This window comes from Condylura cristata, unplaced genomic scaffold, assembly GCF_000260355.1.
Source record: "Condylura cristata isolate star-nosed mole 26May11 unplaced genomic scaffold, ConCri1.0 scaffold00032, whole genome shotgun sequence".
Taxonomy (NCBI): Eukaryota; Metazoa; Chordata; class Mammalia; order Eulipotyphla; family Talpidae; genus Condylura; species Condylura cristata.
The window spans coordinates 2,348,111-2,371,557 of record NW_004567133.1 but is presented as its reverse complement, the minus strand read 5'-3'; the positions used below and the strand labels follow the sequence as shown (position 1 = coordinate 2,371,557).

General features: G+C 51.3%; 1 protein-coding gene across 2 annotated transcripts in view; it reads left to right on the top strand.

Moving 5' to 3' along the window:
• MMD2 (monocyte to macrophage differentiation-associated 2) overlaps positions 1-14,769 on the top strand; it is a 31,265-nt gene extending 16,496 nt beyond the window's left edge. The window contains exons 2-8 of one of the 2 annotated variants that reach the window (XM_012731979.1): positions 1,410-1,491; positions 4,383-4,543; positions 5,222-5,296; positions 7,334-7,435; positions 8,116-8,185; positions 8,959-9,021; positions 9,252-9,340. In XM_012731979.1, the coding sequence (XP_012587433.1) occupies positions 1,410-1,491; positions 4,383-4,543; positions 5,222-5,296; positions 7,334-7,435; positions 8,116-8,185; positions 8,959-8,979 (511 nt within the window). In that variant the 3' untranslated portion in view covers positions 8,980-9,021; positions 9,252-9,340. Of the gene's footprint in view, positions 1-1,409; positions 1,492-4,382; positions 4,544-5,221; positions 5,297-7,333; positions 7,436-8,115; positions 8,186-8,958; positions 9,022-9,251 lie in introns of both variants that reach the window. The other variant, XM_004691919.2, reaches the window with a different exon arrangement.
• Positions 14,770-23,447: the final 8,678 nt, after the last annotated feature.

The window sequence follows — 23,447 nt, the reverse complement described above, 5'->3', positions numbered from 1 at the left end:
AAAATGCAAATTAAACAATCCACTGTCTTAAAATGACTTCCTAGAGTTTTAGGAAGGAAAAAAAAATGAGGCCACAAGCAGTTAAAGAAAATGTCTGTGGTTCCTGAGGGTTTGTGGGAACTGTTTCTTGGCTGTTGGGCACTGGCCCGAGGGCCCATCTCCCGGCCTCTCTTGTTTCACCCTGCTTTTCTCTCTTGCCAGCATTCAGTAGCTACAGCATCGTAAGAGACAAGGAAAGTTCTGTGGCGCCCAGAAAAGAATCAATAACTGCCCATCCTGGGTTGTCATGGCAATCGTGACATCACCCTCGCAACCTACACCCTTGCGACGGGCACTGTTGGTGTTTGTAAAATAACAGAAGAAGGAAAGGCAGCCAGGCTTCCTGGTGACAGGTGGAGGAGAGCCCCTGGAGTTGGGGACTCCGGGCTTTGGGGACTCTGGTCCCCATCTTGCAGGAAGGCATCAAAGCTGGGTCCCTTGCCCTGGGCCTCTGCCACCAAGCACTGCTGGGGAGGGATCTAGCCTTCTCTGGGGCTTTGGGGCAAAATCTATCAAAGGTGTCCTGTGTACACTCATGTCAATATCAAGGGCTGTAATAGCAAATGACTGCCCCTAGGTGGCTTCATAGGACAGAACTGTGAACTCACTGACGGCCAGGGCCAGAGCCCGTTCCTGGAGCTCGGAGGCAGGATCAGCTCGCGACTCTCGCTTCTACAGATTGCCTCCATCCTGGCCTCCTTGCTGGCCTCCAGCTACATCACTCCAACCTCCACCCTGCGTCACATACACTCTCTCCTCTTTAAAGGCCTCTGGTCATGACCGATGAGGGGCTCAGGCCCTCCAGGAGGACCTCATCCTAATTAGTGACATCTCCAGCAATCCAGTTTTCAAGCGAGGTCCCATTCTGAGGTCCTAGGGTTAGCACTCCTCATGGGAGTTTGGGGAGGATGTGATTCAATCCATAGCACGATTTCTGCTGTTATTACCTCTTATACATAAGCTGGTCTCAGCCATGGACAGCATCCTGGCCTCCCATGAACCAGGGGGGCTGCTGGCTGGCTGCTTTGAACTCCTAGGAAAGCCGTGCTTGTGTGAGCTCCTACTCCACAGCAGGTTCTCTGTCTTCTCTGGGACCATGAGTTCAGCACTTAATCTGCTCCGCTGCAGCAGTTCTGATCCTACGGGAGATGGCTCCCCACGTCTGGGACTAGCAGGGTTCTATAACAGATACCACTGTGGGGATGAGGTACGAGACAGGCTGAGAGGGAGGCGGGGAGGGAGGGAGGGGTGAAGAGTGGCGGGATCCCTTTCTCCCTGCTGACAGGAGCTGAGGTCTGCTGACTGAGGGTTCTGAGCAGAGCTCTCCCAGCTCCCAGCAGAGCGTCCTGGAATTGTGCCTCTCCTTCCAGGTTCATGAACCACCGAGTCCCCGCCCACAAGCGGTACCAGCCCACGGAGTATGAGCATGCTGCCAACTGTGCCACCCATGCCGTGAGTGACTCCGGGGACGCTGGGAGCTCAGAGAGCCCACTGCAGGGCTTTCCCTCTTGGGGGAATTCACTGTGCCCATTTTTGGCAAAGTTGCAAGACACCTGCTAAGTCTTCTGTGACCCTTGGGAGACAGAGTGGGGTCTTGGGGGGACACCATGTCGGTAGATTGTACTGGGGTGCTGACATGCCTCTTTCATTCTAAGAGCTGCTACTGGCTCCCAGTAGCTGCAACAAGCCCCAGCCAGGTCTTTTTTTTTTTTTTTAAGATTTATTTATTTATGCATACAGAACTGGGCATAGGCCAGAGGTGTGTGTGGGGTGGTGGTGGAGGTGAAAGACAGAGTGGGGAGCAAAACAGGCAGATGGATTGAAATACATGTGAGGGGAGCAGCAGGCAGGTCAGGAGAGGTCTGCTGTGCCATGTGGGGCACCCCCCTGGCCTGGGGTCTAACTCCTGCTGCAGTGGCTGCTGTAACTTCATAGTGCTGTGCTTTAACCTGCTGTGCCACCAGGAAGGGCCCCCAGCCAGGTTTTAGTGGTCTGTCAGCCTGTCTCCCACTGCTGTGCTCTACTCCAGGCTTTGGCACCTTCACACATTGTTTCTAAAGGGAAGGCAGACTCCATGCCTCTGCACAGGCTGTTCCCTCTGGAATCCTGGCTGTGCCCAGCATAGCCTCATCTCTCCACCTTTCGTGGCCTGCTCAAATATTTGCCCCACACCTTCCCATCTGCCAAGTGTTGTTATATCTTCACTGTCTAGCTAGAATGGATCAGTCCGTCTGCTCATTCATTCACTGGGTGTTCCTGGGCACCCTTGAAGTGCCAAGCACCATTGCAGGCCCTGGCGATAAAGATGTGATTTAAACCAAGTCTCCGTGGGTCGGGAGCTCCTTGGTGTCTGGGATGTGGCAGTGTGCCTGGTGCTGTGGAGGTATGTGTGGAAGGGAACTGAACTTGTTTTTAACCCTCCTCCTCTGAGATCCCTGCTGTGCCTTTCCGAGCCCAGGTCCCCGGTGGGCATCAGAGTCAGGGGTAGCTGGTGCCGATCAGCGCTTAGTGTGGACCCTGTGCTGTGCTGGGTCCTGCTCCCATCTTGTCAATCTGTTGTGTTAGAGCAGGCGCTCGATGGAGCAAAGCCCGCTGCATGAGGCTCGAAACACTGGCTCCCTGTTTTGCAGAGGAGGGGACTGAGAACTCGGGCCAAAGCACTCGCCCAAAGTCTTCACTGTCACCGGTAGACATTGCATTGCTACCTTTGAACCCCAGCTCCATCATTTTGTGGCTCTGAATCTTAGTTTCCGTATCTGCAGAATGGGCGTTAGGAGTTGCTCTCGAGGGGGCTGTAGGCATACTCAAGGCATCTGTGTACAGTGTGGCATCTTGGTGAGAGTCCGCTTCTTCCCCACACTCCTGGGGAAAGAAGCATTCAACTGGCCCTGCTACCATCCTTGGGGGAAACTGAGGCAGAGAGCAACTTCTTTTCCTATCTTCCCAGCAGAGATGGCAGCAGCATCCTTGTCCCCTTATTCCAGCATGACCCAGCAGGGGGCGCCAAGTCACACGCACCAGACTGATTTATAATACATTGGAATAATTGGATCTCAACTAGTGAGAATAAGCTGTACAGGAATTAGTGCTCAATATATATTGTAGAAATTTACTGAAATCTTTTGGATGTGAATGTGTTACTTCAAGTGACTTATATTCCCTGAAATTTGTTTGGGTGTTAAAACAAACCCAAATGTGTATTTTTTTGTTACAGAGCCCTGCTTTATAAGTTTGCAATAAAGTTTCAATATAGAAAAAAAAAAGTCATTCATTTCTGCATTTGCAGGCACACAGGTGAGGTCAGGGCATGGCAGGTGTGTTTTGTCTGCTGTCCTTCCCCAGGATGTGCTCACAGACTTGGAGAAGGCATGAATGATTTAGTGAATCAATTTTATGTCAGTAGGTAATGATAAAATAGCCGACACATAGTCAGAATCCTCAGCTAAATGGCACCTACACGCCTGAGTTGGTAAGTAGCATGTGATAGTCATGATATATGTTTTAAGGTGGCATAAAAGATCCAGGGGAGGGCCCTCCCTGGTGGTGCAAACAGTTAGGAGGCAGCACTGTAAGCGAGCAGCAGCTGCTGCAGTGCAAGTTCAATCCCCGGCCCTGGAAGTGACCCACATGGCGCGGCAGACTGTTCCTGACACACCTGCTGCTCCCCTCAGCAGTGGACTTCATCATCTGTCCACTCTGCTCCTCACTCACTCTCTGGTGAGTCCTCCTGCCACCCCTGCACCTCTGGCTTGTACTGAGGTACACTACTGGCTTGCACCTCTGGCCTGTACCCCAGGTCTGTATGTATAAATAAATAAATCTTAAAAAAAAAAGATCAAGGTGAGTGGTCTTCAAAGTTTGGAGTTCCACCCCCTTATCTCATCCGTTGCTGTTCTGTCTGCCCGTGCTGACATGTGCATGGTGGCTAATGGACTTTTTTTAGGAACAGCCCCTTCCTCTTGATTGCTACCACTGACGCATCCCTATCCATCACGTGACTTCATGAACAAGCCAGAGCAGGCCTGGGGCATTTCCACTATCAAGAGAAGCTCTGTAGGAGGGTGCAGGTCTAGGCCATTTCACACATCACGAAGTTCTGTGGGACAGCGCTGTTCTAGAACATTCCCATAGCCGCAGGGAGTTCCATGAGACAGCTCAGGTGGTTCTAGGATGTTTACATACAGGCAGTCCTGTTGGACATCACAGCCCAGAACACCTGCGTTGAGGGGAGTTCTGTGGGACACTGGAAATCCCGTGGGCCAGCACAGGTCTGGAGAAAAGGAAGGGAGGTGTGCTTGGGGGAGCTGTGGACCCCTGGAGCACTGTCCTACTGCTGCTTCCAGCTCTGGATCATTCCCAGCATCCTCGGCAGCTCCAACCTCTACTTCCTGTCGGATGATGACTGGGAGACCATTTCTGCCTGGATCTACGGCCTTGGCCTCTGTGGGCTCTTTGTGGTGTCCACTGTCTTCCACACGATCTCCTGGAAAAAGAGCCACCTCAGGTACCTGCTGCCCGGCCCACGGGAGAGGTGCATCCTGGGCGGGTGCCAGAGCAGAGGGCTGAGGTGGGTGTGGAGTGTGACTCAGGACGTGCTCAGCTGCGCCGGGGGACTAAGATGGACGATATTTGTCACTGGCCAGGAGCAGGGGGTCTTCAGGGGCGCACCGGCAGTTTCCACACTTGGGCCTTTTAGCTAGAGCGCTCTTTCACCTTTGAAGTCTTTTTGAAAGACTCTATGACATGGAATGGCACCCAACTGAAAGTCCAGTTTCCATCTTCCACCAGCCAAGCGACTCCCTCTTCCTATTTTATGTGCCTGCCAACGTGATGTGGTACCTACAGATGTAGAACCATATGCTTGCCCCCTGAAACCTACATAATGTCAACCAAGGTTACTCAGTAAAAATGTATAAAACCAAGATAACAGAAATGCAGGTTCTCCGATGAACAGGCTGGAAGAGGGCGTGGGCCCGCACCTTTGGCAAGAGGTGGGTCCACAGTAGGGCCCCAGAGGGTGACAGGGAGACCTTCTAGGCTGTTTGCAGACAGGAAAGCGAGATGCGTGGGGTGGCGGCTGGAGGGTGGAGAATGGGCCCCAGCACAGGCCCACCCTGCCTGGTGGAAGAGGAGGGGCCAGCCCCTGCTGCCCACTGCTCGCTGACCGCCCTCTCTGCCCCAGGATGGTGGAGCACTGCCTGCACATGTTCGACCGCATGGTCATCTACTTCTTCATAGCAGCCTCCTACGCGCCCTGGTGAGTGCCCCGCAGGACGAAGGGCTGCTGCCTCTCACCCCCTGTGTGAGCTAGTCGGTGCTGCCTACTTGGTATTGGCCAGGTAGCTCATTGACTGTGCCCAGGGCACAGAGGCCCCCTGCCCCTTCTCTTCTGGGTATTCTCTGCTCCTATTACTGTGCGGCTCCCCAGGGACTTAGGGGATTATGGGTTAGTGGCCCCTAGAGGAAGAAAGTGGGTGGTCAGCTGGCAGGCTATGAGGTCTGGGGGTGGAAGAAGGGGGTTGAAACAGAATATTGATGAGGTTTTATTTTACGGGCCAAAGGCTGCCTGCCTCGGGTGCAGGGAGGCGCAGGCGCACTGGTCCTCTGGGAGACAGATGGTGGGGCCTGGTCCCCACCGGTGGCGTGGAGGTGGGGAGGAGAGGGTGGCTGGATAGCAAAGATATTTGCAGGACAGTGAGCTGACTGAGTGCCAGTGGGAAGGGGGAAGATGGAGGGGTGAATGTCAGGGCTTTGGAATGGCTTCTCTGGAGAATCAGCAAACGTGGGGCGTGATGGACGTTGGCTCTACTGCCGTCTGCCCAGGGACAAGGTCAGGTGCAAGCCGCTGAGCGAGGGGCCTTGCTTTTCCCTGAGAGCCTGTGCTGAGGTTGTCAGATGCCAGAGGGGTGGGTGCACAGAACCTTCCGACAAAGTGTAGATCCTGGGTGAGACTGCAGTTTGAGTGGGTGGTGGGTGGCTTCTGGAACATGCCAAGTGGAGGGCAGCGAATGGCTCGCGACGCCATGCACTGGCCGGGCTCACTGGACACATCTGGGCACACCTCCACCTGGCAGGAGCCAGGTAGCATCCACTTTCTTCCTGAATGTTTCTGGACAGCAAAGCCAAGCCTCAGGCTCAGCTGCCGTGGGTGCTCTTGACATAGCTTTCTAGAACAAACCGTGCACTTCGCTGCCACCCAGCCTGTCAGTGATGGACTGGGAGCTGGCTTTGTGCCATGCTGGTGTCTGGGCAGGGTCACAGGCTGCTCTCCTCATGGCCTTCTTGTTTGCCAGGGGACATAGGACACGTGGGGAGTGCCATGAAGCCAGGGTGCAGGAGCCGAGATGGGGAGACCTGCTCTGCTTGGCGAGCTCCTCTGGAGGAAAAGTCAGCAGAACTTGGGAATCCAAGGGCAAGAGAGGACAGAGGGGTGATGGTGACCAGCTTTCATGCTGGACGCCTGTGCGAGGGACTGAAAATGGGTGCTGCAGCAGTGTCCATGGCCGGGCCTGGGCTGTCTGGCTTGTGGTGCCGCCACCTAAGTCAATGTCTGGAGGAAACAGCTGGTGGATACTGGAGAAAGAGTGCCTGGGGCAGCTGGCACTGCCTGCGCAGAGTGAGAAAAGCTGCTGTCTGGAGCCTGGGCAGAGAACCTCAGGAGCCAGGAAGAGCCTGCCTTCCTGGAGTCTCTCTGTCGCCCTCCACTGACAGAAGTCATCACTGTGCCCGCTACAAAGGAGGACTGTTCAGGGGCCAGCTCCTTCATTCAAAGCCAGTGAAAAGAATGACGTTGGGGGTCGGGGGATGGGTGGGGGAGGCGAAAGCCTGGCAACGGCTCAGATGGCACCCCCCTCGATTTCCCCTTCCCATTTGGTAGACATTTGAGTGGTTTTCAGGTGTGCCCCTTTGGGCCAACATGGCCACGGGTGTGCTGCTCCTGAGGCCGCCCCTGAACTAGACAGTTCTTGGAGTGTGCCCTGCAGAGTGGTCTCTGCCATGCTGCCCTCCAACTGGCTTCCCTTACCAGTGTACCCATTCATTTGAGGTGCCCTTTTTCTTCATGCTGGGGCATGATTGGCCTGGCTGATTTCCCTCTAGTACTTGCTAGTTGTTCAGGTTCTACTGTTCTCTCCGCCTCTCTGTGTGTTTTCCCACCACAGGCCGTGTCCGGTCACTAGGGCCATGGTGGGAGGAGTTTCCTCAGGGTCAGTTCTCCCTGTGACCAGCAGGCCATTGAGGATGAGGTCCCAGGGGCCCCCTCAGGCTGTGCCCTCTCTGTCTCGCCCTCTCTCAGGCTGAACCTTCGGGAACTGGGGCCCTGGGCCTCCCACATGCGCTGGCTGGTCTGGATCATGGCCTCCGTCGGCACCATCTATGTCTTCTTCTTTCATGAGCGGTAAGTCAGCACCCAGGTTCTTGCTGCTCCTGCAGGGTCCCTGCCCTGCTTTGGGGGAGACGAGACCGCAGGGTGATCCTGGAAGCGTGAGGGCCCAGTGACCAGGCCCTGGGGTGGCCCCCGGGACAGCCTGGAGGGTCAGTCTGGCAGTTCCTAGACCCCCAGGACCTTGTCACATCCTATCCAACTTCCCTAACCCTTGCTAGCAGATAAGTGGGGAGGCGTGAGCACTGGCTCCCCTTTCCTTCGTCTTACTGAGTAATGGGGTGGGAACAATTAAGAGGGGGAGAGACAGAGCACCAGTAGCAAAAGGAACAATAGATTTCTGAAATCTCCAGGGATAACAGTTGATGCAGCTACTTAGATGGATTGAGTGGTGCTTGGGTCACATGGGTGAAGGTGCTGGGATCACATAGTAAAAGTAACGTCTGCCTTGGGAGGGAGTGTATAAAGTAGCCCGCCCCCATCATGCTATTTCCAGCATTTGCAATCTGCATGTGTCATTTCATGGATGTGGAAACTGAGTCTGAGAGAGAGAAACACACCTGCCATAGGTGACCAAACTCTACCAAGCTGGGTGAAAACAGCCCAGGAGTGCAGGGCTGAGGCAGAGACCCCTCCTCTTCCTCTTCCTCTTCCACCCATCTGTCCCAGGCCACGGTGGTTTGTCTTTCTGCCAGGTACAAGCTTGTGGAGCTGCTCTGCTATGTCATCATGGGCTTCTTCCCGGCCCTGGTAATCCTTTCAATGGTAAGTGCCACCCAGCTGGTGTGGGGCCTGACATCGGCTGCACGGGGCCTGGAGTGAGGTCGCCAAGTCAACAGATGGGGAAACTGAGGCCCCGTGGGTCAGCATGACCTGCCGATAGAGGCAGTCATGAGCAGGCTATTCCTGTGGGCTTGAGCACCTACCCAGCCCTCCCTGGGCTATTAACTCACTGCACCCTAGTTTCCGGTCTGCTTACGGATGGGAAAGTGATTCGAATGGTGTGGGCCAGAGTAAGGACCCCTCTGCTAAATCGAATCTGCAATGTAACTGGCCAGGAGCAGAGCCACATCTCAGGTCCTCCAACTCCTCCCTGGGATGTGCTGATATTCTAATTGCTTCTTGGCCCAGGCAATCCAGTGCAGGGGGAAACCCCGTCTCCGTCTGCACCACACACTTTCCAGCCCTTACCAAATGCAAGAAACTTGCCCACAGGAGCCTATTGTTTGTCTCAGGCATCGCTGGGGTTGGACATGCCCAGCCCCATTTCAGAAATGTGGATGCTCAGGCTCAGAGTGGGGGAGTGACCCCAGGGGCATGCAGCCCTTGAGGGGCTGAACTGGGATTTGGCCCCATAACTCCCACTGTGAGTATTGGGGTCTCTGAGTCACACCTGGGAGTGAGCAAAGGGCCCTCAGAGAGCGAGAGCAGCTTGTGTGGCCACTTGGGGGTGTCGCCCCTCTCTGAGCCTGTAGCCCAGCGTGAGGCTGGGGGGTGTGTTTCTGTGTCTGCCACATCAGGTCACTCCTGCCTCGTAGGTTGTTGTGACCTGGCGGTAGATAGTGCAAGGAACACAGAGCCTGGCCCTTGGTGAGCCCCAGGTATTATTACTATGACATTGCTATTCAGGGACAGTCTCTTGAGGGTGGTGTGGTTGTGGTTGGGCACCAACAAAGGTGATGGAGCAGAGGTTGATCTGATGCCCCATGGGGAATCTGGGCTGGCTTGCCACCTGTGAGCCATTTCATTTTGGGGAGCAGGGGATTGGCTGGATGCGACAGTCTTGTTAGCTGCTCCTCTGACCTGTGCTTGTCCTTGTCTTTGCCGACAGCCCAACACTGAGGGCATCTGGGAGTTGATGACCGGAGGAGTCTTCTACTGCATGGGCATGGTGTTCTTCAAGAGCGATGGGAGGGTCCCCTTCGCCCATGCCATCTGGCATCTCTTTGTGGCATTTGGTGCTGGTACTCACTACTATGCCATCTGGAGGTATCTCTATCTGCCCAGCACCCTGCAGGCCAAGGTATCCAAATGAGATGGCCCAGACGTCACAGAGCCTGTGGGCATTTGGAACAGAGCATCTCGGGAAGTGTTTCTGTGAACCTTAGCTCAGATCACAATGCCTGGACCTGTCTGCCCTTCCGTGGGTAGAGTGAGCTTTTGAGGGGTCCGAGGTTACTTCTGGTGACAACCAGACCATCTTTGTTTCCAGGTGACAAAGAAAGAATTTAGTCATTTTACAGAGGAGAAATTAATCCTGTTATGTGCTTCTATTCTAGACAAGTGTTTCCTAATACAGTCAACATTAACATCTTCAGAAAAGGGAGTGGACACTGCCCTGGAAAACTGGGAAGCAATGAGCCAATATGTGCTTCTTAAGACCCTGAGAAATCTCTCAGGGTGGGTTTTTTTAATACCTGGATGGCCAGAGCTTCCTTTCCTGCTACCAAGTCCTGGCTTGGGGAATTGTCCCATTCAGGGAACATGATCCAGCTTGTGGATCAAGAATGGTGAATATCCATGACCATCGCAGACATTACCAATCAACTGCAGCATGGTGTCATCAGACTTCCCGAGTCAGAGCTCTGGGCAGTCACTCCCAATCAATTTGGCACTCATGAAGTCACCTCTTTGCCTTTCCTGCCCAGAGTGCTGTGCAGTGGGACCAAGGCCTCACCTGTTACATCTCCTTGTGGGGAAGCATGCTTATCTTCTGACACTATGCCTGCACCCCTTCCCTTTTGCCATTTTGGAGAAGCTCCATTTTGGGCAGTCCAGGGGCAGTAGGAAGAGATCAAGGCATACACTTGGGGCAGCCCCTGACTCTCTCCACCATCGCTGGTTCTCAGGACAGAGGAGAAGTGAGCGACTGGGGTGGGGAAGCTGTTGCTTGGTCATTTCTCAGAGGAATTACAAGTGCTGCTCATTAGGGAGGACAGGCATGTCCTGGAAACATGCTCACCGGATCCAGATTTTGGGTTGACGATGACAAATTCAGATTCTCACTTGATACCAAGCAATGGCCCTTCTGGGCTCCTCAGGTGAACCCCGGAGGGCAGGCCTCAGTTAGTTTGATGTGGATCATGGCAGGCTGTCTGGAGACCTCCAACCTGTGAGTCCCTGTTACCCCAGTGAAAGGCTTTCAAGGGCCTTACCTCACAGCCTGCTGCCTGGCTGGACCAGCTGCTTGGTACCAGGCTCATGGACACATAACTGGGAATGAGGGAGCCGGCCCATCTCCAGGATCTGAATGGGAATCTCAGAATGCTTGGATCAAGGATTTGATTTGTCTCCACTCAGACATCCTTTTCCACGACTCCCAGCCAGAGTTGAGTGGGCAAGGATGGGTAAAGACAGGATGCCTTATGTTTATTTTTAGTACATTCCAGGGTATTTCCGGGCTCTGACATCTGGAATCCTGTGTGTCCAAGCCAGTATTAGATCACTGTGACCTTCCTCAGAGAGGTGGGTGCAGAACTGGCTGATGCACTAGGGCTGTTTTGTCCTCGTGTGTGTGTGTGTGTGTGTGTGTGTGTGCATGGGGACATGCATGTGGGTGTGCTCGTGTGCATATGAGTGCATGTGTGTGCGTCTACCCTGCCATTCCTAGGCCCTGGAAACAGCCTTCAGGCAGCGTGCATACCTGCACACATCAACTGGGGTCAGGGTTGAAAGCCAGTGGGGAGGGGAAGCTTTATGGGGGAGGACAGGCTGGGTTTACCAACCCTCAGTTGGGGGTAGGATGGGGGCAGAGTCATGTGGGTTCTGGTCTGCTGTTGAGTGAACCTCCCAAAGTGTCAGCACCCTGCCAACTGGATAAAAATCCTCTTATGGGGGCGCCAAAGCCCTGCTAGAGGGCCGTGCTGGGTGCTGGGGCCTCTTTAGTGGCCTTGCAGGCCCTGCTGAGGGGCCTGCAGTCTGATGCCTGCATCTCCTGGGGTTCCCTCCTCCTGGACATTTGATCTTGCATTTCCCCCAGCATCATCTGCCTTTTTACATCCCTGCCACATATTTTAAGGTGCCTATTCACCCTCTCTTCTGATCAACCTACCCCTATTTTTTCAAAGTCTCACTCAGGCATCAGCATAGAGGAACTTCTAGCTCACCTCTGACTTGGGTACTCTCCCTTTCCACTTCTCAACAACCCCTGTGCTTACTTGTACCACAGCAGGGTACAGGTGAGTTCTGTCCTTTGTCACCCTGGTAATTATGTCTGCTCCCCCACAATCCAAGATCTCCTAGAGGAGGGATTGTGTCTTGCTAGACTTGGGGTGAGATCTATCATCCTCCATTGTGAGGGCTTGGACCAATTCCTCAATCTCTTTCCTCAGTTAAGACAGCAGGGTTGCCTGAAGATTCAGCAGGATAAGGAATATCAAATACCCACCATGGTCTCCTTCTCCTAATTGATGCCCTTGTGCATTTGGGAAGCAACCCCTGTTAAGGAAGGTAACACTCTTCCAAGGGTGTCAGCAAACTTACTAGCCAAAGAAATGAATCACTAATGGTGAAATCTCTGACTGTGGACAGCCAAATGAGGGAATTCTATAGGACCTTGACCACATTTTCTTGCTTTGCTTCAATTCAGGATATTCTCCCATGAACTCTTTCTTTTCTGAGCATCATGTTGAAAGAGTTTCTTGGAATGCAGTTTCACCCTAGACTTCCTCCAAACATGTCCCAAATAGTGCAGGAAATACAAGGCGTTCCTTTCACCAGTCTCTCTATAGGTAAGGCCCTGTCCCAGGAGTGTTGTACTGGGTTTGTACAGTGGGCACAACACTGAACATTCAGATCCCAGCAGCTCCTTCCTTCCCATCCCTGAGACTGTCATGTGGCAGAACTAACCAGTAAAGTGACTGTCATGTCCCAAGGAGCCAGGGGGGCAGTAGACAGTAGATAGGTCTGTTTGACCTTCCACCACTTCAGTGACTGCTTCTGCTTAGGATTGAGTTAGGCACTTGCCAGGTACAGTGAGCGGTGGGAGCTGTAAGGGAGGTTAGAGGTGGAGGCAGGACTGGGGGACAGGCTCACGCTCAACCTACGCAGGGTAAAGCCAGATCTTTGCTGGGAGGAAGCCAGAACGGCTGTTCTCAGCTCTGAAGTTCAGCCAGCGAGCTACCAAAGAGGTTTGTTAAATTACAGATGCAGGGGGTGATCATTTGTGCGAAGCCACTCATGTAGCTCCCAGTGGCAGGGAGGCCCCGGGCTGCCTCCAGCCCTGTGTTTGCTCTGAACGTCTTCTCTGCTGATGTTCACTGCAGGACTTGGGACGCCCCTTTAAAAGACTGGCCCACAGGCCCCCGCAGTACGTGCCTCCTGTGTACAGCTGGCCAGCAGGAGGCCCATGGGTCTCTCTGTTATCTTCTGTGGGGGTTGATGTCCAGGGCTGATCTGCTTTGACCTCAACTCTGAGCTGGAAGGAGTGGAAGAGCAGCTGAGGGTGTCTATCTTGCAGATGGGCGAATGGGTGGGAGCAGTGGGGTGGCCTGCCTGTGGCATAGTCATAGAGTCCAGTGAACTTGGCCAGAACCCCACCTGATTCCAGCCCAGTGTGCATTTTACTCCCTGTTTCCATGTGGCCAAGTTTGGTTGGTCAGCCAGCAGGAAGCTGTGGCCATCTTGGAAGAGACGCCTGGAGCAGCCTGGAGACCTGGGTTTTGCTTCTCTGTTTCCTGCTCATGGTGTGACTTTGCACAAATGACTTCGCTGGGCTTCCATCTGACCAGCTATAAAGTGCTCTTACTTGACGGACTGCACGCTGCTGGTCCATCTCCAGGCTGTGCATGCTAGGGATGAGCAATGAGCATGCTAGGGGTGTGAGCAATGGATTGGAGCCTTGGTCAGATGCCTGTGTCTCTGTGGGTCCACACAGAGCTCTGCACTTAGCAGGGGTCCAGACAAATTTGGGGATGAGTGGGAAAGGGTGAACTTGGTCTTCATTTCTTCCTCTCCTGAGGTGGGAGGCGTGGCTGGGGGGCCTCCTGCAAGTGGACCCTGGTACATGGGGGTCAGGAAGAAGCAGACTCATAGTCATGGTCCTGTGGCACCTCTCCAGTCTTGCTTCGTGGAGGCTCTCAACATGGGAAGGCCAACAGAAATGCCAGTGGGCTGGTGTTTCCCACATTGAGTTGACAGTGTGCTGTGGCTCTGGGGAGTGGGTCTGCAGTTTGGAAACTGGTGTCTGAGGCCAGCCTGCGGATGCGGGATGAAGGATCCAGAGCCCCCAGGAGGCAGGCCAGGTGGAGAGTATGAAGCTAGGGTTCTCTGAGGAGGGACCCCGAGACTCACCCAGGCTCGTTGTAGGTTGAGAGAGTGTGTCTAGATCCTAGAGACTGGGGTGGGGGTTTGTTTTATTTTCAACAAAATAATTTGTTATTATAAGCATTTTATAAGATACTAGAAAGGTGGAAGGGTTTTAGTCTCCCTACCTCTCAGGTGATTGTTCTTAATCCTTTGTGGGTTTTTGTGTTTTTTTCCTCTGACATTTTGTATCTTACCCTTTTTTTTTTTAAGAAATATTTTTGTTTATTATTCCAGATGCTTTGCAAACATTATTGTACAGGTCTCCACTGAGTGGCTATTCCACAACTTCTCTAGCCACTTCTTTCACTTTTAATTAGAGTGCATGTTGGCAATAGGATCTCTCCACATCAGTTTCCCCCAATTTCATACGTTTTCTTCAGGTCACATTAAGAAGCTGGGTGAATCTCCTCTTGCTGCCTGCTGTCTCTGGACTGATAGTCCCCTAAACGTGGCCCTTGTGTCAGGAGAGTTGGCACACCAGGAGCCTGCTGCTGGGTGCTTCCAGGGGCTGGTCTAGCTGGAAGATTCCGGAAAGTCAGCTCCAGCCTGCAGCCTGTGTGATGGCCCATGGAGCAGGGCACGGGGAGTGAGGGCGTGGAGGGACTTTCCCAGGTCCCGAGTGCCAGGGCTTTGTGGCCGGTGCGCTCAGCCCGCGTGATGCTGCCCACTCTGGTGGGAGACGGGTGTCAGCCAGGGCAAAGGTGTGTCCCATGTGGTGGTACCCGAAACCGACGGTTAAATATTCAGAAGTGGTTGCCAAACCACTGGCACTGTGAGATTGGTCTCGGCAGGAGTACCTACCCGTGGAAATTGGCAAAGGCTGCGTGGCAGAGATCAGTATTTTCTGAGAGCAGGCTTCCAGGCCCGCTGCTGCCCGAGGCTGTGTCTGCTTTTCTGTATCCCGCCCTGCTCTTCACCAGGACGCCAGGTTACATATAGATGCCCAACTGTGTACTCACGTCCACATTCTTATATATTCTTGTTTTTTTTTTTAAGATTTATTTATTTTTGCATACAAGAACTGGGGTACAGGCCAGAGTTGCAGGTGGTGAGAGGATTCACCAGAGATAGAACAGGTAGATCTACTGAAACACACTGCTGCAGGGAGCAGCAGGTGAAACAGAAGAGGTCTGCTGTGCCAGGGAATCAAACTCAGGCTGCAGTGGCTGTGGCCAGCTTCATAGCGCTGTGCTTTACCCAGTTGCACCACTAGGGAGGGCCCTGCGTTCTTATATATTTTTCTCCCAGACCTGGCAAGATAGAATCATGGTTTCCATATTACATGGGGAGACTGAGGCTACACAGAGAAGCTAAGTGACTTGTCCAAGGTGGTCCAGCTGCTACAGGCAGGGCCCAGAAGCCAAGTCACAATCCCTGGCTGTCACATCCTGCATCTTACCTCTGCTCTGTGCTATTTTGCTCCCCAGAAGCAGGTCCCAAAAGCACGGTGGTGAAGGGTCAACACAGGGTATACAGAGCTGCGCTGCCACACATGTCCCTCGTGTCCCGGTGGCCTTCTCTTTGCTAACCTGGCTTCATGGTGGGCTCTCAATCCGGTTTTTATCTTCATGGTATCAGGAGGGGATGTGCCACTTCCCCGCTGAGGCCTGGCCACCCGGATGGGAGGATTACTGTGCACTGTAGTATTTTCCCAGCCTACCCTCTGCATGGGCCAGCTTGCATGGGTCAGCTGTCCTGGTTACTCCCAGATGCCAGTGTTTATGAAGACTTTTAATACCCACAATAAGAAATACACTGTGATTCCAGCTCATATAGCCATCACTGTCATAGAACTTACTGAGAGACACACTGGGATATTTCTTCCTCTAACCTCTCCATCCTATCCTACCTTCCCACCCTGAAGAGGGACCCCGAGACTCACCCAGGGACCCCAAGACTGACCCACCCTACCCTGTCACATGTCCTTCTTCCAAGTTGTGCTCGCTATAACTTTATAACCCACAAGTGGGTCTGAACCTTCAGTTCTGGAAACTACTCTTGGTAGTTCTCTCTGTGAGCTGTGGGTACCGGTACCAGGTATATTTAGTGCTTGTTTGCGCTGAATGTGGGGGTCAGCATCGTGCTATGCCTGGTGAGTCTGGGTGCCCCAAGGCCATGTAGCGACAGTCAGAGGAAATAAATGAGGAGCTTCTGAGAATCTGATTACTCGGAACCCTAACCCCAAATTTTGGGGTCTCTTGTCCTTGTGATGGTTCAGTGTGGGGCCTTAGGGCAGGATGGTCAGAGACCTCAGGTGGGTAGCACCTCTGAATATGTGTCAGGCTTAGTTCTGGCAGGTTGGGGAGGCAGAAACAGAAATCCACTCAAGAAAGAAGATCCATTTTGGGAATTGCTGCTCAGCCTCCGTGAGCAATGCAGAGTCCAGACTCTCACACTGCAGAATGAACCTCCTGCCATCCTGTGGGCAAGGCCAGGTGTCTCTAGGGCCTATCTGCTCCTGTGCAGGGCGCGGGTCCTGCTACTTCTAAGGCCTTTCTTCAGAGGGGAGGGGTCAGGAGCTCAGCTTGTCCTTCATACATGTTTTGTAGACCTATGTACAGTGTTTGAGGGTGGCATTTGTGGCATGATTTTTAACATGTGCCCTGCGAGTATTATCGGATCCTTTCTGTGCTTGTGGCATTGCTTTTTTGTATTAACACAGTATTTGATAAATATTTATATGAAGAAGAATAATCCTACTGGGAAATGTTAATGTTTCCAGTGGCGTAGGAAGAATTTAAATCAATAAAAATTCAAGAGGCCTCATTCTTGCCCAGTTGTCTTTTTAACAACACTTGTCAATTATTTTTATAAAAATAAACTGTGTTCATTGTAGAAAACTTGGAATGTTTAGAGGAGGAGTAAGTTGAAAACTCTGTATTAGCTTTGTATTGTTGTTTACCAAATTATACTAAAATATAGTGGTTAACACAACCATAATCACCAGTGTCTCTTGTGGTTTCTCTGGGTCAGGAATTCAATCTGGGCTTAGCTGAAGGAAGTGAAGGTTGAGGGCCAGAATCCACTGGTGGTTCACTCACTTCTGGTGGTTGATGCTGGCAGCCGACCATGGCCCTTACTGGGGAGGTTGACTAAGCACCCTGATTAAAAAATTTTTTTTTTAATTAGTCAGGTTTGGTGAGGCTGACAGATAGGGAGAGCACTGCTATTGAAAAGACAGCTTGTCACTTTGCTCTCAAGAGGAGGGTCATGCCAGTATAAGCAGGGCCATGTGGGGGATTACATTGGTCCCATCTTGCAGAGGGGGCAAGGGGAATAGAAATAAGAGCCCCTGTTATGGTTTGGATGGGGAGGTGTTGGCAAGGCGAGGCGAGCAGCCTTACAATTGGCTAGTCTGGTTAATTTCATCAGGCCTCTGCATACAGGGATGGGCTGTCTCTGGTTGTCTGGTACCTAATCCTGGGGTGATGAGGACAGGGGAACTATTGTCCTGGAGTGTGGGACCATAGCGGAGATGGGGAGATGCAGACTCTCAGTTGGTTTGTGCCTGAACGGTGTGCTAGACCTCTAGGGGTTGGTCAGCCCTGGGAGGGGTAGTCACTCCATAGTCAGTAAGGCCCTAGGTATCAAAACTTCAGGGGAAAAGAAAAGAAATGCTAATGTACACCCCCAGGTGGCTTCTCCATGCAGTCTGGGCTTCCTTACAGCTGGATCCCAAGAGAAAGAGCCAGGCAAGTGAGGTCAGGTCTTTGGTGACTAGCCTTGGAAGTCTTACATCATCACGTCTGCCGCATTCTACTGTTTGACACAATTTGAAGGGGAAAGCACGTAGACCTCCCCACTGCCACCCATGAGGAGAAACCTGTTGCAGTAGAAGGTGAGTCGGTGGGATGAACCATGTAATAACGTATTTATCTTCAGGAACTGCTGCCTCCCCTAAACTGCATCAGCCAGAAACAGTCATCTTCATGTCCCTCCTATCTTGTGTGCATATATTTTTGCATATGACATCACAAAGGAGAATGACTTAGTATCACTGAAATGTGTTGATCTTGGACAAGTGCCTTAGCCTCTCTGGACTTCTGTTCATTGCAGACAATGGATTGAATTAAATCAGGAATTCCTATCCCCTTTTCCTCTTTGGTACTAGAAGGAAAATTTCCAAATGGACCAAGTACTCTCACCCCAATTTAAAAAAATGACAACTCTTCCCAATTAGTTAAAAAAAATTCATACACAATAGTTTCAATCTTAATTATTCTTCAATTACATCATAGGTCAAACAGTATCTTCTAACAAATGGTTAAAAGGAACCAATAAATGAAAACATTGACATTACACTCCAGCACTTCCGGTTCAACATGTCTGAGGACACATGATTTCATGTTTCCTGATTTATGTTGTAACCCTATCACATGGTCATACTTTTGGCTAATGAACTCAATCCTAAATCCCATATAGATTGACTACTTTTCAATATGGCCCCCCCTTAAAAGTACTAGGATTCCAGAAGCTCCATCACATGAATAGTATAGCACTACTGGGGAAGATGATTTTTTATATCCATCTAGCCTAAAATTTTTGGTAGTTAGATTAATGTGGTTAAAGATTCTTTAATGGTATTGGAAGCATTCCTTATTTGCTTCAATTGAACATTCACTAAAATCTGGTCTTCATTTACTATGACCATGCTAAAGACTTTCAATCAATATTCTCCAGATCCATAGAGCAAAATCCCTCTGCATATCTACACCAGAGGACACATCAACATCAACCTGGATGATACTAAAATAGGATTTTTTTCTCCCCCTAAATTATATCTCTGCTATGTCTTGGTGACTTCCCCATTATGTGCTCACTGGCTACAGTCAGGCACCCTCTCAGAGTCCTTCACATTATTCTGTGTATCATCAGTTCTGGCAACCACAGGTTCAGTGACTTAAACAATGGGAATTTCAGTTCAGGAGGTCAAAAGTCTAAGATCAAGGTGTCGTCAGGGCTGATGCTTTTTCAGGGCTGACGGGGAATCTGTTCCATGGCTTTCCACATTTCTGGTGGTTTACTGGCCATTTTTGACATTCCTTGCCTTATACATGCGTCACCCTGCTTCCTGCCGCTGTCTCTACCTGGCTTCCCTCTGTGACAGAGTCTGTCTGTGTCCAAATGTCCCTCTTTTATAAAGATACCAATCAGGCTGAACTAGGGCCCAGCCTAGTGTCACTTTGATGGGGTCACCTCTGTAAAGACCCTGTTTTCAAATAAAATAACATTTCAAATAAGGTCCTGGGGGTTAGGACTGCAACATATTTGTTTTTAAGAGAACACAATTCACCTGCAACATTCACTGTCAAATCTTGTCAGTCCTGCCTCTTGACTGTGACACGCATGTACTTCTTTCTCTCCATTATCACTGCTCTTCTGCACACGCCTCAAATCATCTTTCTCCTAGGTGACTGCTCTGGCCTCCTGATTTCCCATGTGTATTTAGTTCTATGCAGTAGAAATGGTTCTGAGAAGTATTGCCTGGTGGATTGTGTCACTTGTCCACGTTTCTCCCTTGCACACATCCTTGACACGGACACTCACCTCCCTGGGAGGAAAACACTGTCCTTCCCTAAGGATGTGAGACTAAGTCTTGTGCTTGTTCTGGCCAATGAAATGTTGGTGAATGTGACATCTGTAGGCCATGTAGTTTGGTTTGACCTCTTGCAATTCTGCCCTCTACACTTACAAGAACTTGTCCCTGGTGAGTGTTGCTTCAAGAATAAGGAGCCTTGTGGAACAGAGATGAGTTCGATTCTAGTCAAGCTCAATGAAGCCCTACACACCATCTGCAGGCCCGCAGGCAAGAACAATAAATATTTCTTCTTATAGAGCTTCTGAGCCTTGACAGTTTAATGTACAATTGCTATATTACAGTGGCGTGTTTGCTATTCACTGGAGAGTAAGTTCCTTGAGGGTAAGTTCCTTGCGGTAGCCCCTCACCTGCGTCCTGGCCCCCTCCGTATCGCTCTGTGGTCCCATAGCCCATGTTACTCTCTAGTCCTGGTATCCCATGTGTACCAGTGCTTGGACATATTAAACTGTTGACTCAAAATTGCTCAGCATATGATGTGGGAAGAAAAATAACAATTGCTAAGTATTTGGCTGAGTCTACAAGGAATGGCCAGCCCCAAAGGACTACTATTTACAGGGTGTGGCACTGACTTGGTGGAGGAGGGAATCTGAGGATTAAATCACTTGTTTTGCCACCCCTCTCATCTAGTGACGTAAGGGGAACAGTCTTTGAAAGAAAGGCGGAGAGGAACCTTTGCCCGAAGCCCGCTGCCCGCTGCCCGCTGCCCGCTGTCCTTCCTCTCTTCCGTTCCTTCCGCCAAGCCCAGTTTCTCTGCTTTGGGGCCAGATCTCCCTTGGGAACCTGCACTTTGACCTTAACTGATTACTTCTCCTTTGGGCCCTTTGCTAGTGAATTTGCAGCTGTTCAACCTTACAGTTCAAAACTTGCTTTGTCTGCTGCTTATGAGCCCAGCGCTAGGATGCAAATAGAAATAAAACTCAATTCTTACTCTTGAGATGCTTCCACTTAAGGGAGAGGGTTAAGAGAGGAGATGGTTGGAAATCTAGTCGTTCTTGTGTTTATTCACTTTACAAATATTTATCAAGCACCTACAAGTATAACAATCAGCGGACAGAGGAGGCACTTGGCTCCACAGCCCACCAGGCTCAATGTGAGTTAACTATGCCAACAAATAAATGTAAATAATGGCACAGGCCTAAGAATGGAAGACAACAGACAATGAGACAGAGGACGGCCGCCAGGGATGACCGCCAGAGAGTGGTGGGTTCTGATAACAAGAAGGTGCCGCCATGCAGACAACAGGAAGAGCATTTTAGGAGGAGAACAAAGTAAGGGGGAAGGTTTCAGAGGAGGAAATGTGCCTCAGAGGTTTGACACCAGAAGTTCTGTGGGGTGGGGTCTGACAGGGGCAGAGCGGTTGAGGTAGACAGCAGGCGCTAGGAATAGGGTTCTAGAAACCCTCTTTCTTCTAAATGCAAAAGGAAATTATTAGCAGATTACAGGCCGGGTAGTAGCAGTCTGATTTGTATTTAAGGAATTGAGCTTGCCATGATGTAGACTTGGTGAGGAATTGAGCTTGCCATGATGTAGACTTGGTGAATAAGACAGTAGAAGGTAAAAGGCTGTGGGGGCACAGGGGAGGGCCATGCAGCAGAGCGTGGACGTCAGGAAGGTGTTCCAGAGAAGGGGCGTTAGTTATCTACGGGTGTGTGACACATGGCTTCCAGACTTAGTGACTTAAACCATTAATAAACTTCTAGCACCTCACTTGGCTTCGGGTGGGGGAGAACTTGGGGGCAACTTTGCCAGTCCAGCTTGGGGCCCCTCATCAAATGCAGGAAGGATGCTCTCAGGACCTCATTATCAGAAAGATTCTAGGGATGGAAAACCAACCACGAGATGACACACTTGCATGAAGGGCCAGGTGGTGTGGTGTGTTGGTGGGAGGTCTCAGGTTTCCTGCCACGTGAACCTCTCTAGGCCTCTTCAGTGTCCTTCCCACATCGCAACCATGTTCTCCCACATGCTCTGAGAGAACAAGGGTGGAAACCACATCCTTGATCATTTAGCTCCAAAAGACAGACTGCCACTTTGGAAGCACTAATTACACAGGTCAGACCTACTCAACACGGGAGGGAACTACACAGAGCCATGGAAATCACGAGGGTACGTACATAGGGCAGTACCTTGGAGCTGTCTAATGTAAAACTAACACCTAATCTGAATCTTAATGAGTAAAATTGGCCAGATGATGAAGTTGATGTTATGAGCTGAACTATATCCTCTTAAAATTCATTTGTATAGTCTTAAACCCCCAAACCTCAGAATATGACTATATTTGGAGATAGGGTATTTAAAGAGGTGACTGATAAGGTTATTAGGGTGGGCCCTAATCTGACGGTGTCCTTGGAAGGAGATTAGAACACAGGCATGCACAGAGGAACAGCCATGTGAGGTCACGGGGAGGCCTTCTGCAAGCCAAGGAGAAAAGTTTCAGAAGACACCAACCCTTCTGACAGTCTTTGACTTCTAATTGCTGGGACTATGAGAAAAGTAATTCTCATTGTTTAAACTGTCCGGTCTGTGATATTTTGTTAGGGCAGTCTGAGCAGATTAACGCAATTGGGAAAGGTGTCCCAAGGCAAAGGGAATAGCCTCAGCTAAGATAGAGGTGTGAGACAGAGCAGTTATAGGAGACATTTCTAGATGCCGAAGAGGAGGGATTAGCAGACTTTTTCTGTAAAAGCTGGATAGTAAATATTTTAGGTGTTTGAGCTGTAAAGACTGTAGTATGAAAGTAATTATAGATAATTGAAAAAATTAATGCAATTGTGTTCCAATAAAATTTCATTTATAAAAATAGCAACCCAGATTGGCCCACAGGCTGTAGTTTGCCAACCCCTGCTGAGCAGGAGGGTGGGGAGGAGTGGGAGGAGGGCTTGGCTGGTGGTGAGAATATCCAAGGAGGAAAACCCAGGCCTTACCCCAGGTCCTCCCTTCAATGGTGATATTTGCCTCTTCAGCATTGAGAGAGGGGTGGGGGGAGGGAAGTAGTATATCTGAATGGGGAGTCTTGGGAGGGTTCCCGTGTGTGTGTGTGTGTGTATGTGGAAAGTCCTGAAAAGGATAGTATTCAGGGCCTTCCCTGGTGGCAAAGAGGGTTAAAGCACAGCACTGAGAAGCTAAAGCCACTTCAGCATGAGTTCGATCCCCGCCTGCCCCCGAGGTGACCACATGGCACGGCAGACCTCTCCTGACCTGCCTGCTGCTCCCCTCAGCAGTGTGCTTCCTTGATCTGCCTGTTCTGCTCCCCACTCTGTCTCTGGTGAATCCTCTCACTGCCCCTGCACCTCTGGCCTGTACCCCAGTTCTGTGTACATAACTAAAAAAAGCGAAAAGGGATAGCATTCAACCACTAGTCCTGGGCTCTGTTCTGCTCTTTACCTCTAGCTGCTTGATCTCTCTGAGACTGTAAAGGGTCACTTGCAGGATCCGGGTTCTGCTTCTTAATGTGCAAGGGCATGTGAGTCTCCAGGTCTAGATCATAGCAGTGTGGTAGAAAAGAACCCGTTATGAGGAGACTTCTCCAAGGTGGGGCAGGAGTACTGGTGCCCAAGTGAACTCTGAGGAGGACCCCAGGGAGGCCTGGGGTCAGAACCCTGGAGCTGACCAGACCCGCTTTGCATTGTTTTAAGCAGAAGAATGTCATGATCTGATTTGTCGCTTAAAACTGGCTGCTGGGTGGAGAGATGGAACCACCACACATGTCCCCTTCGAATAGTCTAGAAGTTCATATATTGGGACACTCTCCCTTCCTACAAACTTTGTTTAATTAGCCTGCCCCCTTCATTTCTTGGGCCTGGCCACTGGAGAACTAGAAACTGTGGACCAGACACTGGCCCGCCAGATCTGGAGACCAGCACGCGGCTACCAACCCACTGGGTAGCCACAGACCAAGCGGAGGACAACCCCGCCTCTCCGCAACCGGTCCCGCCCCTGCCTTGAGACCACGCCCCCGACGCAGAGGCCACGCCCCCTGGAGCCACTTTCCGGCCCTTTGGGTGGCTGGTGGCAGGAACCGAGTTCAGCCGGCGCCTCCTGCGAGCCCCGCCCCTCCAGGGCCCCGCCTACCAGAGGTCCCGCCCCGGCCGTTGGGCGGCCGGCAGGAGGCGCCGCGACGCT